At 39.3% G+C, this 14287-nt stretch overlaps 1 protein-coding gene across 1 annotated transcript in view; it reads right to left on the bottom strand.

Moving 5' to 3' along the window:
• Positions 1 to 12756, bottom strand: part of ppp3r1a (protein phosphatase 3, regulatory subunit B, alpha a) — a 28711-nt gene extending 15955 nt beyond the window's left edge. Inside the window, exons 1-2 of the mRNA XM_056471445.1 lie at positions 12560 to 12756; positions 1348 to 1387 (exon numbers count right to left, since the gene is read on the bottom strand). Of these exons, the coding sequence (XP_056327420.1) occupies positions 1348 to 1387; positions 12560 to 12562 (43 nt within the window). The 5' untranslated portion in view covers positions 12563 to 12756. The remainder of the gene's footprint in view (positions 1 to 1347; positions 1388 to 12559) is intronic.
• Between the last annotated feature and the right edge of the window lie 1531 nt (positions 12757 to 14287).

Consider the following 14287-nt stretch of genomic DNA (forward strand, 5'->3'; position numbering starts at 1 on the left):
CTAAATCAGAACACTAACAGTCAAATCAGACAATTAAACGCATAATCAATGATTATTTAGACAATTAGTCAATGGCTACAATCAACAGAAAAAAAGACACTCACAAAAGGTTGGACGGTGAATAAACAATGATTATCATGAACTATACCATTCATTTTGTGCATTTAATCAATTACAACTTTTAATAACCTCAATTTCAATCAATCAATCAATCAATCCGCAAATCAGACAATAATTAACCAAATCACCAAATCAGTCAATTAATCACCAAATCAGACAATTGTCAAATCAGACAATCATTACCCAAATCACCATATATGACAATCAATCGCCAAGTCACCAAATCAGACAATCAATAAGCAAATCCCCAAATTCGACAGTCATTAACCAAATCACAAAATCAGACAATCATAAAATAAGCAAATCAGACAACCATACACCAAATCAGACAATCGTCAAATCACCAAATCAGACAATCATCAAATCACCAAATCAGACAATCAATCACCAAATCCGACAATTATCAAATCACCAAATCATTAACCAAATCACCAAATCAGACAATTAATCACCAAATCAGACAATCAATCAGCAAATCCCCAAATCAGACAGTCATTGACCAAAATCACAAAATCGGACAATCATAAAATAAGCAAATCAGACAACCATACACCAAATCAGACAATCGTCAAATCATTGTATCAGACAATCAGTCGTCAAATCACCAAATCAGACAATCAATCACCAAATCAGACAATCATTAACCAAATCACCATATATGACAATCAATCATCGAATCACCAAATCAGACAATCAATCAGCAAATCCCCAAATCAGACAGTCATTAAACAAATCACAAAATCAGACAATCATAAAATAAGCAAATCAGACAACCATACACCAAATCAGACAATCATCAAATCACAAAATCAGACAATTATAAAATAAGCAAATCAGACAACCATACACCAAATCAGACAATCATCAAATCACAAAATCGGACAATCATAAAATAAGCAAATCAGACAACCATACACCAAATCAGACAATCATCAAATCATTGTATCAGACAATCAATCGTCAAATCACCAAATCAGACAATCAATCCCCAAATCAGACAATCATCAGCCCTCCGTCAGTCCGTCCTCACAGTTCTTCTATTATTATTCCCTCCAGAACTGTCTTGAGCATCTGAACACATGAGCATCTTGAGCACATGAATCTAATTCACCTCTTTGGATGGAAACAGCTAATGTCATTATTCCATAACAGTGTCAGCATGGCAGAGTTAGCTTTGACATACAGCTTATACTTTAAATATAAAAGAGAAACAAACTGGATACTTACAATGTGAGCACATTTCCAGGGGATAACTTGCCTCATTTCCCTACAAAAAAAGAAGAAAATATAAGATTTAGGTTAATATTATTGATCATACTCACAAAGAAGACCAATATGAATATATAGATACCAATATGTGTGTCTTATTTGTCTTTGTCTATGTGTGTCTTAATTATAATTATTATTAAAATATTTCCTAAGGCGCGACTGTTCAGACTAACACAAGGAGTCATCACAGTGGTAATTAGTTTCTTTTAATGACAGCAGTAAATGACTGAACAATTATTTGAACTGTAAAAGCATTAAGCTAAATTTTCACATTTATTTTTATATCTCTTTTATCTACAAAGTGTGCAGCTTTTGTCACTGCAGTGTATCGTTCTGGGCTTCTGGGAGATAGATATCGATATAAGTATACTTACTAAATAAAGTCTACTTTTATACTTGACCTTTACTTGAGTATACTTCTTTTTCCTAAAGGTGTATTTGCTGACTTAATTACTAAGATCAGTCTTGTACAGCCAGGGAGAGTATTGTCACTCTAACAGCCAGGTTGGGTCAAAGCTAGGGATGCATCGATCAGGATTTTTGCAGCTGATACTGAGCACCGATTCTAATGCTTCAAGCTTTATAATGCATTAAGCACATTTTCCCTCTAAATATGAACCTTAAGAGAAGATCTTGCTTTACCTAAGAGAATAAATGAAGGATGCTGCATATAATCCTTTAAATACGTCTCTTATAACCATTTAGGTGTGAACATGTCATGGCGAGAAGCAGCTTTACAGAAAATAATTCATCCATTCATTCATTCATTCGACTTCAGCTTAGTCACTTATTTATCAGGAGTCTCCACAGCGGAATGAGCCACAGAAAATAATAAAACACAGATATAAACATTTGTAAGAAAAATTACAAACAGAAGAAAATGAATGAATGAATGAATGAATGAAATTACAAACAATGCAATCTGGAAACATGGCAGAAGAGTTCAACACTCAATCAGGAACAAGTTTGGAGCATATGTGTGATGCATAAGAATTCAAATGCACACCTATAAATCTAATACTCCTTTACTAAAAGGAAAGGGGCCTATACAGTGTTTATTGCAAGTATATAAGTATATTACAAGAAGTTATATTATTAAATATTCATGTTAAAAATAAAGTTTTATGTATCTACTAATTCCAGCCAGCTTTTAGTGAATTTTTGCAATAATGTCAAAAACACAGAACTTTCAGTTGTTACATGTAAAAAGGTCTAAATACATGCGGCACCATTCAAATATTTTGCTCGTCTCCAACTATTGTCAGCAGATCTCTCAATGAGAGAGAGAGAAGAGATGGCATGGCGGGGTTTGCGGGACAGAAGGATTTGCACTAGGGCTGCACGATTCTGGCTAAAATGTGAATCACGATTGTTTTTTTGCTTAAAATCAAGATCAGGATGCTTTCTCACGATTCTGTAAATGTAAAATGAAGGTTAATATGATTATTATTATTGTAAATTCTCAAACATATGGTGAAACAACATTAATAATATTAGGCCTGTGTGTAGCTCTACTGTTGCTTAAAATGCTCAATTTTGTACAGTCATTATAGTGGACTAGAACAGACTATCAAGATGTCCTGTTTGTTAATTCACAGTAAAATGAGGACATCAGTATTCTGAAGTTTATTTAATATGTTTGAGACATGTGCTTTTCATCTGTTATTGACAACATTATTAGACCATTTGTTTTCAGACATTTTGTCATTATCAGATTCCCTCTTGCATTATATTCAACATTATATATAGGCTAGGGTTGTTATACTGACCTAGTAAACATTTATTTTCATGCACAACACTTTGTGTTCGCTATGAAAGAAACAAACATATCAAATGCTTGTCGTAATAATCTCTAAAATGCGATATGATCATTTAAACGATGTGCGCACAGGTTTCACTTTCACTTCCGACTGCGGCTCATGGCTGCTGTCACTGTGAGAAAACACACATGCAAATCAGACCTCCCGCACGGCCCTCAAATGATCGCTCTGTACAACAAACTGAACGCTATTTACAACTTCATTACCTGTTATTCACAGCCTATGCAGCTTCTGTTCACTATATACGAGCAAGCGCACGTTCTCAGCAATGTTGCCAGATTGGGCGCTTTATTTTTGTGGGTAAAAAATGACATAGGCGGGTAGTGTAAAATCGGGCGGTTTTGTAACGGCGCGCCCGCCAGCCCCGGTCTTCACTTATAAACCTGTTATTATCCCCCAAATAGGTGCCATAGCCCCCGTTCTTCACATTCAAATGCTTACAACAGTTGTGATCTCCCAACGAGATTACAGATTGTTTGCGGTGCCTTTTAGTTTTCAGCGGGTTTTAGGCTGGAAACAGTCAGCTACATCTGGCAACACTGGTTCTCGGAAGTAAACAAACAGCTGGCGGTCAGCTCACATGTGGATTTTTGTTGCTGTGAAGATTTGTTCGACTGCCTTGCTTCTCTCCTGACCTTGAAAATATAATTGGCTGAATCGTAGAAAAAGCTGAATTAAGATCGTGTGTAGGGTCGAATCGGGATCGTGATCTTTCTTCGATTAATAGTGCAGCCCTAATTTGCACTTGCCATATCTTTACTGCTCTATTCGTTTAACCTAAGAAATGTAATGTTTAGACCATCACTGTGCCTCTCATGATCTGTTCTGTTTCTCATTCACACATGTCGCCAAGATTTCTGGGTATTTTAACACATTTTTGGGGATCAAGGAGCCGGTATAAATTTGTAAATTATATTTCCTCTGTTATCTGTACAGACTCTGAAATCCTCCGTTTGGCTGCTGTTCTGGAAGATGAAACAGTAAACGCTCCATCCTCCGTCTCTCTGCTTTGTTTTATTATTTATAAAGTCTCATTCAGCTCAAAAGCTCAAAGAGACACAGTCTGCATCTGCAACAGCGCTGAGGGACGAATGACAGCTTATTTTATACTATCTACATGCAATTGCTTTCTATGTTTCAGATTATGTTTTAATTGCACGTTTTCTTTGTCTCATGTACAGTTAAGTCAGAATTGTTCGCCCTCCTGTATATTTTGTTTCCCAATTTCTGTTTAACAGAGATTTTTTTCAACACATTTCTAAACATAATAGTTTTATTAACTCATTTCTAATAACTGATTTCTTTGTCATGATGACAGCACATAATATTAGACTAGATATTCTTCAAGATACTAGTATTCAGCTTAAAGTGACATTTAAAGGTGCAGTGTGTAAGTTTAACACCCAGTGGTTGAAGTAGGTATTGCACTCCTGGATCAAAACAAACGCAAGTGCAGGTTGCCAGATTGAGAACAGGAGCGAGTGATTTAAACAGTGTTGTTAATAAAAGCAACAGCACCTGATAGAAGGAATATTCTCCATATTAAAAGAAGTTTTTGTCCTAACCAACACCTCGAATTGATATATTAGAAACGGCTTCAATTTCTCACAGCTGAACAAGAGAAAACTTGATGACATGATCAGCTCAGGTACACCTCATGTGCTTTATTCAGTGTTAAATGCTAATAATGCGAGTTTAAATGCCATTAACATGACATTTATTGCCATATATTGAAAGCAGCAGCAGATAGTTCACCTCAGATCTGGAAAATATCTGCGTATCTCGTCATGAAGCGTGTTGTTAGGACACGGGGTTACAGCGTAACCTGCTCACCTAATGTTTACACTCGTAATATTTATATCATTGCTAATTAATAACCACCTCATGTGGAACTGATTCTGCTACTGTCCACTGGAGGTCTTTTTTTTTTTGTTTATTTTTTTAATTGATTAAACAGGGGAGTACAGAATTAAACATAAAACAGTGTACAAGGGAATTAACAGCAAAAATTAATCATGTACCGGAGGTCACATTTCGGTCACGGACGCATGCTTTGAGACCCTTTCTAAATGTATGAATGAATGAATGAAATACTCTGTTTTCCACCAAGGCAACCCGGGTGCTGAAATATAATTGGCTAAGCTGGCAAGGGACTAAAAAACAAATACAGACGGCACAGAAAACACGTTTTCAAAGCAGAATATCTGACTTCAGCATTGTTTTTCAGATAAACAAGAATGTTCACTGAGCATGATTCTGAAATATCTGCAAACATATCATGGTGTATTTATAATTTAGAAGAGTTAAAAACTGACGTACAGCACCTTTAAAGGCTTAACTAGGGTAATTAGGGTAAAGTTAGGGTAATTAGGCAAGTCATTGTATAACAGTGGTTTGTTCTGGAGACAATCCAAAACTAATATTGCTTAAGGGGGCGAATAATATTGAGCTTAAAATGGCTTTAAAACTATTATAAACTGCTTTTATTCTAGAAATAAAACTGAAATAAAACTAATAAGACTTTCTCAAGAAGAACAAATATTATAAGAAATACTGTGAGAAATTCCTGAATCTGTTCAACATCATTTGGGAAATATTTTGTCTTGTATGGTTGCATTGTTTACGTTTTTACCAAAATCTGTGTCGATTTCATGTCAGCAGCACCTTTAGTAATATATTAACCAGGACAATTCATGACAACAGTGTTCAATACTGATGTTCATTCATTCATTCTCCTTCAGCTTAGTCCCTTATTAATCAGGGGTCACCACAGCGGAATGAACCGCCAACTATTCCGGCATATGTTTTACACAGCCGATGCCCTTCCAGCTGCAGCAGAGTACTGAGAAACACCCATACACACTCATTCACACATGCACTACGGCCAATTTAGTTCATCAGTTCCCCTATAGCGCATGTGTTTGGACTGAGGGGGAAACCGAAGCACCCCGGAGACACCCACGCCAACATGGGGAGAACATGCAAACTCCACACAGAAACGCCAACTGACCCAGCCGGGACTCGAACCAGCGCCCTTCTTGCTGTGAAGCAACTGTGCTAACCACTGAGCCACTGTGCCGCCTACCAATACTGATTTTGCTCATTGTAAATATTAGAGCACTGATCATTCTCAGCACACACACACACACACACACACACACACACACACACACACACACACACACACACACACACACACACACACACACTCTACCTAAGAGCTGGAAAAAACGAACGCAGGTTTTCCGGCGTGATGAAAGCAAAACACAGAATATGGAGCTTGAAATGAACCCTGGATCATTAGTGTGCGCTTCTGAGATGGAAATGAAGTGTTTAGTGCACTGAGCATTGTCTGAGGAGGCTAAGAGGCGCAAACACACACACACATGCACACACACTGCACACAGCATTAATAATGCATTGGCCATTCAGAGTCAATTTAAGCGCACAAAAGATGCACGGCACAACGAGGCCTGCAGAGCAAAACACAAACACACACTCAATACTATCAGCAACAGCGAGGTGTAGATACACAACTGCAGAATATAGATGATGTCGCCGGCCATCATCATCATCATCATCACGTCTTTACAGTCTACGCTCCTCACGCTAATTATACTTAAACAACATAGGAGGACATTTATACATGAACTGGATGTGTGTGAGAGCAAAAATGAGTGTGTGTGTGTGTGTGTGAGTGAGTGACTGTATGAGTGTGTGTGTGTGTGTGATAGAGAGAGAGAGAGAGAGAGAGAGAGAGAGAGAGAGAGAGAGAGAGAGAGAGAGAGAGAGAGAGAGAGAGAGAGAGAGTGTTTGGGTGTGTGCGTATAAATGTGTGTGAGCGGGTCTGAGTATGTGTGTGCGTGAGCGTGTATAAGTGTTTAAGTGCGCGTGTGTGTGTATGTGAGAGTGAGTGAGTTTATGAGTGTGTGCGTATAAGCGTGTGTGAGCGGGTTTGAGTATGCATCTGTGTGTGTATAAGTATTTGAGTGTGTGTGTGTGTGTGTGTGTGTGAGAGAGTGAGTGAATGAGTGTGTGTGTGTGTATAAGTGTCTGTGAGCGCGTCTGAGTGTGTGTGTGTGTGTGTGCGTGTGTGCGTGCGTGTATAAGTGTTTGTGTGTGTGTATTAGTGAGTGAGTCTCTATGAGTATGAGTGTGTGCGTGTTTGTTTGAGTGTGTATGCTTTTCTGAATGTGTGAATAATTGTATGTGTGTGTATGTGTTTATGTGTGTGTATGAGTGAGAGAAAGCGTGTGTATAAGTGCTTTATTGTGTTTGTCTGTGTATAAGAATTAGTGTATGAGTGTGTGTGCATGAGTGAGTGTGTATGAGTGAGTGTGTGGGTACAACTGTGTTGTGTATGAGTGAGTGCATGAGTGTGCGTTTGTGCATGAGTATGATTGCTTGAAAGTGTGTATGTGTGTATATAAGTGTTTGAGTATGTGTGTGTGCGTGAGTGTATAAATGTGAGTAATTGTGTGTGTGTGTGTGTGTGTGTGTGCATGAGTGAGTGCATGATGAAAGCGAAAGTGTGTATAAGTGTTTGAGTGTGTCTGTCTGTGTGTGTGTGTGTGTGTGTGTGTGTGTGTGTGTGTGTGTGTGTGTGAGAGAGTGAGTCTGCATGAGCGTGTGTGTGTTTGTCTGAGCCTGTGTATATGTGTTTGTGTGCACATGTAAAAAAAAAAAAAAAAAAAAAAGAGTGAGTGCATGTGTGTGAGTGCATGTGTGTGCATGAGTGTGTGTGTGTGTGTGTGTGTGTGTGTGTGTGTGTATGAGTGAGTGAGTGAGCGAGTGAGCGAGCGAAAGTGTGTATGTAAGAGTGTTTGAGTGTGTGTGATATACTGACCTCCGGCTGACAGTGTGTGAGAGTGTGTTTGCCTGCTGTAGGTCTGTCACAGGACTCTTCCAGAAAAAGACAGCGATTACGACACGCCGTTTTATTAAAACACCCCCCCCCTGAGGACCTGAAACAGAACGTGGCAGCCCAGACCTATTTTTTGTTCCAGTTAAAGGGACAGTTCACCCCAAAAAAATTCAAAGAAGATTTCCTGATAGATTACACTCAGGTGCTAATGAGTTCACTGAGTTTCTTTCTTCTGTTGAACAAAAAGAAGATATTCTGAAGAATGCTGAGGGAAAAAAACAGCCATTGACATCCATAGTAGGAAAAAAATACTGTTTCATCCAATTAATTCCTTTTGCTGCAGCTCCGCCCCTTTGCCAGCAGCTCTGCCCCATCACCAAAAGCCCCGCCCCTTCATCTGAAGCCCTGCCCTATCACCAAGAGCTCCACCCCATCACCAGCAGCTCTGCTTAATCACCAGCACCTCTGCCCCTTAACAGCAGCCCCTCACCTACAGCTCCGCCTCATCACCAGCAGCCCTGCCCCATCACCAGCAGCCCCGCCACTTCATCTGAAGCCCCACCCCATCACTAGCAGCTCTGCACCTTCACCAGCAACTCCGCCCCTTCACCTGCAGCTCCGCCCCTTCACCTGCAGCTCTGCTTAATCAGCAGCAGCTCCACCCCTTAACAGCAGCCCCTAGCCATCACCAGCAGCCCAGCCCCATTACCAGCAGCCTCGCCCGATCATTAGCAGTCCCACCCCATCACCAGCAGCTCTGCCCCTTCACCAGCAACTCCGCCTCTTCACCTGCAGCTCTGCACCTTCACATGCAGCTCCACCCCATCACCACCAGTTCCAGCCCCTTCACCATCAGCTCCACCATTAACCAGGAGATAGTGATGGCTGCTTTCAGGCACTGCTTCATGAAGCTTCAAACCTTTATGAATCTTTTGTGTTTCGAATTAGTGGTTCAGATCGCGTATCATATTGGCAAGTAGTGTTGCTTTCATCAACGAAAACGATGACTAAATATCTTCGTCAACGAATCTTTATCATGCGACGAAAACAAGACCAGACGAAAATGCTGGTCATGTGACAATGACTAAAGCTGCGTCCGACTCCGAAATCATCTGCTACTCAGTAGGTACTGTGTTTGAATTTAAATGTACTACTCGGCTATTAGAAAAGTACGTTCTATACATTATAAATGTCAGTAGCAGGGTCGTAGCAACCAGGGGGGGGGGACGGAAGGGATATGTCCCCCTCACTTTTAGAGATGCACCATTTAGAAACAGGTGATTACAGATTATATGAACATAAACTTTTGGATCCCCCCCACTTATAAAATGTCCGCTACGCCCCTGGTCAGTAGTACGAATGGAAATCAGACATACTACCTCCACCATTCTTGTCATGATCACATGACCTACCCGCATCAGTTGCGTCACTTCACTCCCATTCACGAACTTCTCTCACACGGCATCATGGGATAGCGCAGCATGCATCAGATGCGCACTTATGAATCTCGCCGGAAGTAGTAGGTCACCCGGGTACTTCTCGCATACAGTTATTCGAATTCTATGAATGCGGACATGCTACTCGGCTCACATACTGATTTTAGGATACTTTATAGTATGGAAGTACGCGATTTCGGACACAGCCTATAACTACATTTATAATGCAATATTGTTGACGAATAAAAATAAATGTAATTTAGTTAATAATTTAATTAATAATATATATATATACATGCACAGTGTTTCCTTTAGCCTTTTTTCCTTTTTTCCAGCTGTGGCGGCAGGTCTTTAACACAAATCTACCAACTACATATGGTGTTATTTAATGACAAATGGAGAAATGTCGTGAGTGCAGTATTACAAGTTGAGATCGCATTAATGTAATACGATCATGCGAATCTCTTTGCTTGCGCGCCGATTTCCTCTGTTCATGCACAAAAGTTTGTTCACGCCCTCAAATATACGCTGCTCAAGCGCAGATCTTCTTGTGCGCTCTCAAATAAACGCTGCGGAAGTGTGATTTAGTGAGTATATCTCCAATATTTATTAGATTTGCTAGGAATATTTACGCATTTCTCCATTAGATCTACAGAGCGGTATTAATGCGTTTACCTGAAGTGAAGTGAAACGGCTATAAACGTCAGCGAGATGATAATGTCATTGTATGCAGAACCACAGACCTTTATCTATAAATAAAGTATAATTATAGAAACTGTGTTCATCTTAACTGAAAGCTACGTCGTGTCATTGGGGGATGAGCAAATCGTACTAAATTGTACGAATTAGATCGTAGGAATTCATACGAATTAGCCGCTAAATCAAAAATTAATGAATTGCCGTGAGATTGTGTTGATCAGTCAGTCAGTGTGTCACCTTAAAGGGTTAAACAAATAACGCACAGCACTACTAGGATTACGGAAAAGTTTGCGCTGTTATAATTCACTTACCTTTTAATGCGTTTTGGTGCGATTATAACCCGCTATTTAAAAAACAACAACAACAACAACTGAATGTTTTGAATAAGAAGTTGTAATGTAGCTGTGGCGGGACGAATTTTGGTGTGGCGCCCTGTCATGGCAGAATGAATGTAGAGGAAACCATACATATATATATATATATATATAGATATTTTTTTTATTAATTATATATTATATATTATAATAACATAAAAACTATGCTAAAATATCTCTTCATTTTCAAAATAAAATGTTATAACATTATTTTATTTTGTTTAGTCATGTTATTATTGTTTTGTTAATGTAACGTCGCACTGCGCAGACCTTTTGCCTAAAAGAAAATTCTGTTCGATTACTAAAAAGAGACTAAAATACAATTTTTATTGACTAAAACTTGACTAAATGTCATCAGTTCGTTGACTAAAACTAGACAAAAATAGTCATGGATGATTCTGAGTAAACGAAGAGTAAAATGCTCAGACTTTTAATCAACTACAACCTGACTAGACAAAAAAAAAGTACAAATGTGACTAGAACTAACAAAAACTAAAATGTCAGCTTCACACGAAGACTACACTAAAACTAAAATTAAAACAGGCCACCAAAAACAACACTATTGGCAAGATCACGTGTTCACAGTAAACAGCGACTTTGTTTCGTCATTCATTTGGAAACGTTTTGAAAATGTAATGGTTCTCCGCTTGGGGACTCAGGTCGCCCTCGATGGAGAACCACTGAACCCATTTCATAGATTTCACCTGATCTCGACTCAGATTAACGAACTTGTAGACATTTTTAATAAGACATTTAAAAAGACAAAAAGAAATAATGATAGTGTCGCCTCACAGCAAGAAGGTCACTGCATTTCTGTGTGGAGTTTGCATGTTCTCCCTGTGTTGGCGTGGGTTTCCTCCGGGTGCTCCGGTTTCCCCACAGTCCAAACACATACGCTATTGGGGAATTGATAAACTAAATTGGCCGTAGTGTATGAGTGTGTGTGTGTGAATGAGTGTGTGTGGGTGTTTCCCCATACTGGGTTGCGGCTGGAAGGGCATCCGCTGCATAAAACATATGCTGGAATAGTTGGTGGTTCATTCCGCTATGGCGACCCCTGATGAATAAAGGGACTAAGTCGAAGGAAAATGAAGGAAGTCATAATGTGCGAATATATAACCAACTTCACCCCAATCCATAAAATGGAGTTTATCTCATTTGTATCTTTGCTCTTGTTAATTTATCAATGCTTCTGATTGGTTTATTATATTTCATGCAGATGCATTCCCCTAAAAACCATCCCAAAATCATTCTAGAATGATAAATTCTTTCAAAATAGAGCCAGTCGTTTCATCAGGTGAAACTAGCATACTCAACATCGCAATATGTACTGCAGAAAAAATCGTAATGTCAGTTTTTTCCAATATCGTTTTGAGGCCTATGAACACAGTATCACCGAATAACGTGGTATTACCACTGCAAACAATCAATGTACAATAACACAGCGCTTATTTTATAATACGAAGAGCTTCCATACACAAGGGCTGAACACAACGCACCATTACGGACACATTACATATGAATAACTGCATAATTCACACAATGCACTTATGTTAGGTGAGCGTTATGGCATCCATAGGAGGACTCTTATCAAACTGTTGATACAATAATGGAGAAGGAGACGTGTGGTGCGCGTAATAACCGACTAATGTCATAGTTAATAGCTCTGGCTTTAACTTTAAATGCCAAACTGCATCACGACAGGTAAGCGTTCATTTCTGCAATGGCTTTGCAACCACTTTGCATGAACCCGACTAAGAATAGACACACACACACACACACACACACGCACACGCACACGCACACACACACACACACACACACACACACACACACACACACGATCAACCCATGCAGATGAACGATTTTATCCCTATAAATCTTCAAATGAACACACACGCGTTGTATTTGTTGATGCATCTGAAGCTGTATTAGCATGTAACCGTATTTGTTTACAAATGCGTTGTTGCCGCTTACCATTTTGCTGCCTGTGCGACGGAATCCCCCCTCGGAAATGAACAGCAATAAATGACAGCACAGATATAAAAGGAGAATCCTGCTCTCGGTCTTGTGGTTTTGTGCAGAAAAAAAGGCTGTTTTTTGTCGGTAACCTGTTTTCCGTCCGTTTCCGTGGGTTTCACTGCAGCAGCGACGCGAGGAAGAGCCGCAGGGCGGGGAGGGTAGGCGGAGCCAATAAGGCGCACTGCTATTGGGTGACAGGTGGTAGAGGCCGGGCGAAGATGAAATGATGGGCGGGTTTTAGCCGTACTAAATATACGGAAGCATTCGCCCCGCCCCCTCCTTTCAAACACACACACACCCACACACACGCACACACACACACACACACACACACACACACACACACACACACACACACACACACACTTTTATGTTTTCATTTCTATGTCACGTAATATTAGTGCAAATTACATGTTTTATGTATCCCAATACTGATGCTAATAAACAAAAAATAAATAAATAAGTAAACACACACACACACACACACACACACACTCACAGAGAAATCATTTGCTTGGCATCCGGTTCACTGACCATATAATATAAGATTTATACCTCTTTGTTAATGTATAACTATGCAAAATACTGTAGTAACTCGTGATACTAATAAATACTGTAGTATACTTTAGTTTTTACTACAGTAAACTGTGGTGTATTATAATACAATCTACCCAATAGTTGGGGAAAACTACAGTATTGGGTCATTTGTTTATATTACAATAGTTGTGTTCCCATCACTGTTTCGCGCATGTAAATACATGAAAAATACTATAGTAACTATTACTATAGCAAAATACTGTAGTATTAACTCGTCATACTACAAAATACAGTATTGGGTCATTAATCATTCGTTTTCTTTTTGGCTTAGCCTCTTATTACCTTATTACTTAGTCCTGCCAACTATTCCAGCATATGTTTTATGCAGCGGATGCCCTTCTAGCCGCAACACAATACTGGGAAACACCCACACACACTCATACAATTTTGTTCATCAATTCCCTTATAGCGCATGTGTTTGGACTGAAACCGGAGCACCCGGAGGAAACCCACGCCAACACGGGGAGAACATGCAAACTCCACACAGAAACACCAACTGACCGAACTCGAACCTGCGAACTTCTTGCCGAGGCGACAGTGCTGACCACTGAGCCAGCGTGTCGCCCTTGTTTATATTCTTATATTATATTGTTTATATTATATTACTATTATTGGAATAGTTGTTGTGTTTCAATTGCAACTGTAGAATCCCCATAGCTGATAATTCAAGCACTTTATGGTTCAAAAACACTATATTATATTTTTCATATGAGGGTATGAATCTTTTTTCTTTCGTTCAGATTAAAAAAAATGCTGCATTCCGCTTTTGTTTTATATTTATAAATCGCCATTTGTCTTTGATCCATATACTGTGTTTTTGTATGTGTAAAACCTAATCTGACTGAGATTTCATATAAACGCTATAAGATTAGGTTTACTGCGGTTTTAAAGTGGTCTTACTCCACCTTACTGTGAGGTCTTAAAGTGATCTTAAGATCTTACACAAGATCTTAAGGGGAACCTGCTCAAACCAACGCTAATCTTCCGGATAATTCATTATTATTGCTCTACAGCGCCACCTGCTGGACTTCACGCTTATTTTCAGTTAAACAGTTAACAGACAGACAGACAGACAGACAGACAGAC

Source organism: Danio aesculapii, chromosome 13, assembly GCF_903798145.1.
Source record: "Danio aesculapii chromosome 13, fDanAes4.1, whole genome shotgun sequence".
Taxonomy (NCBI): Eukaryota; Metazoa; Chordata; class Actinopteri; order Cypriniformes; family Danionidae; genus Danio; species Danio aesculapii.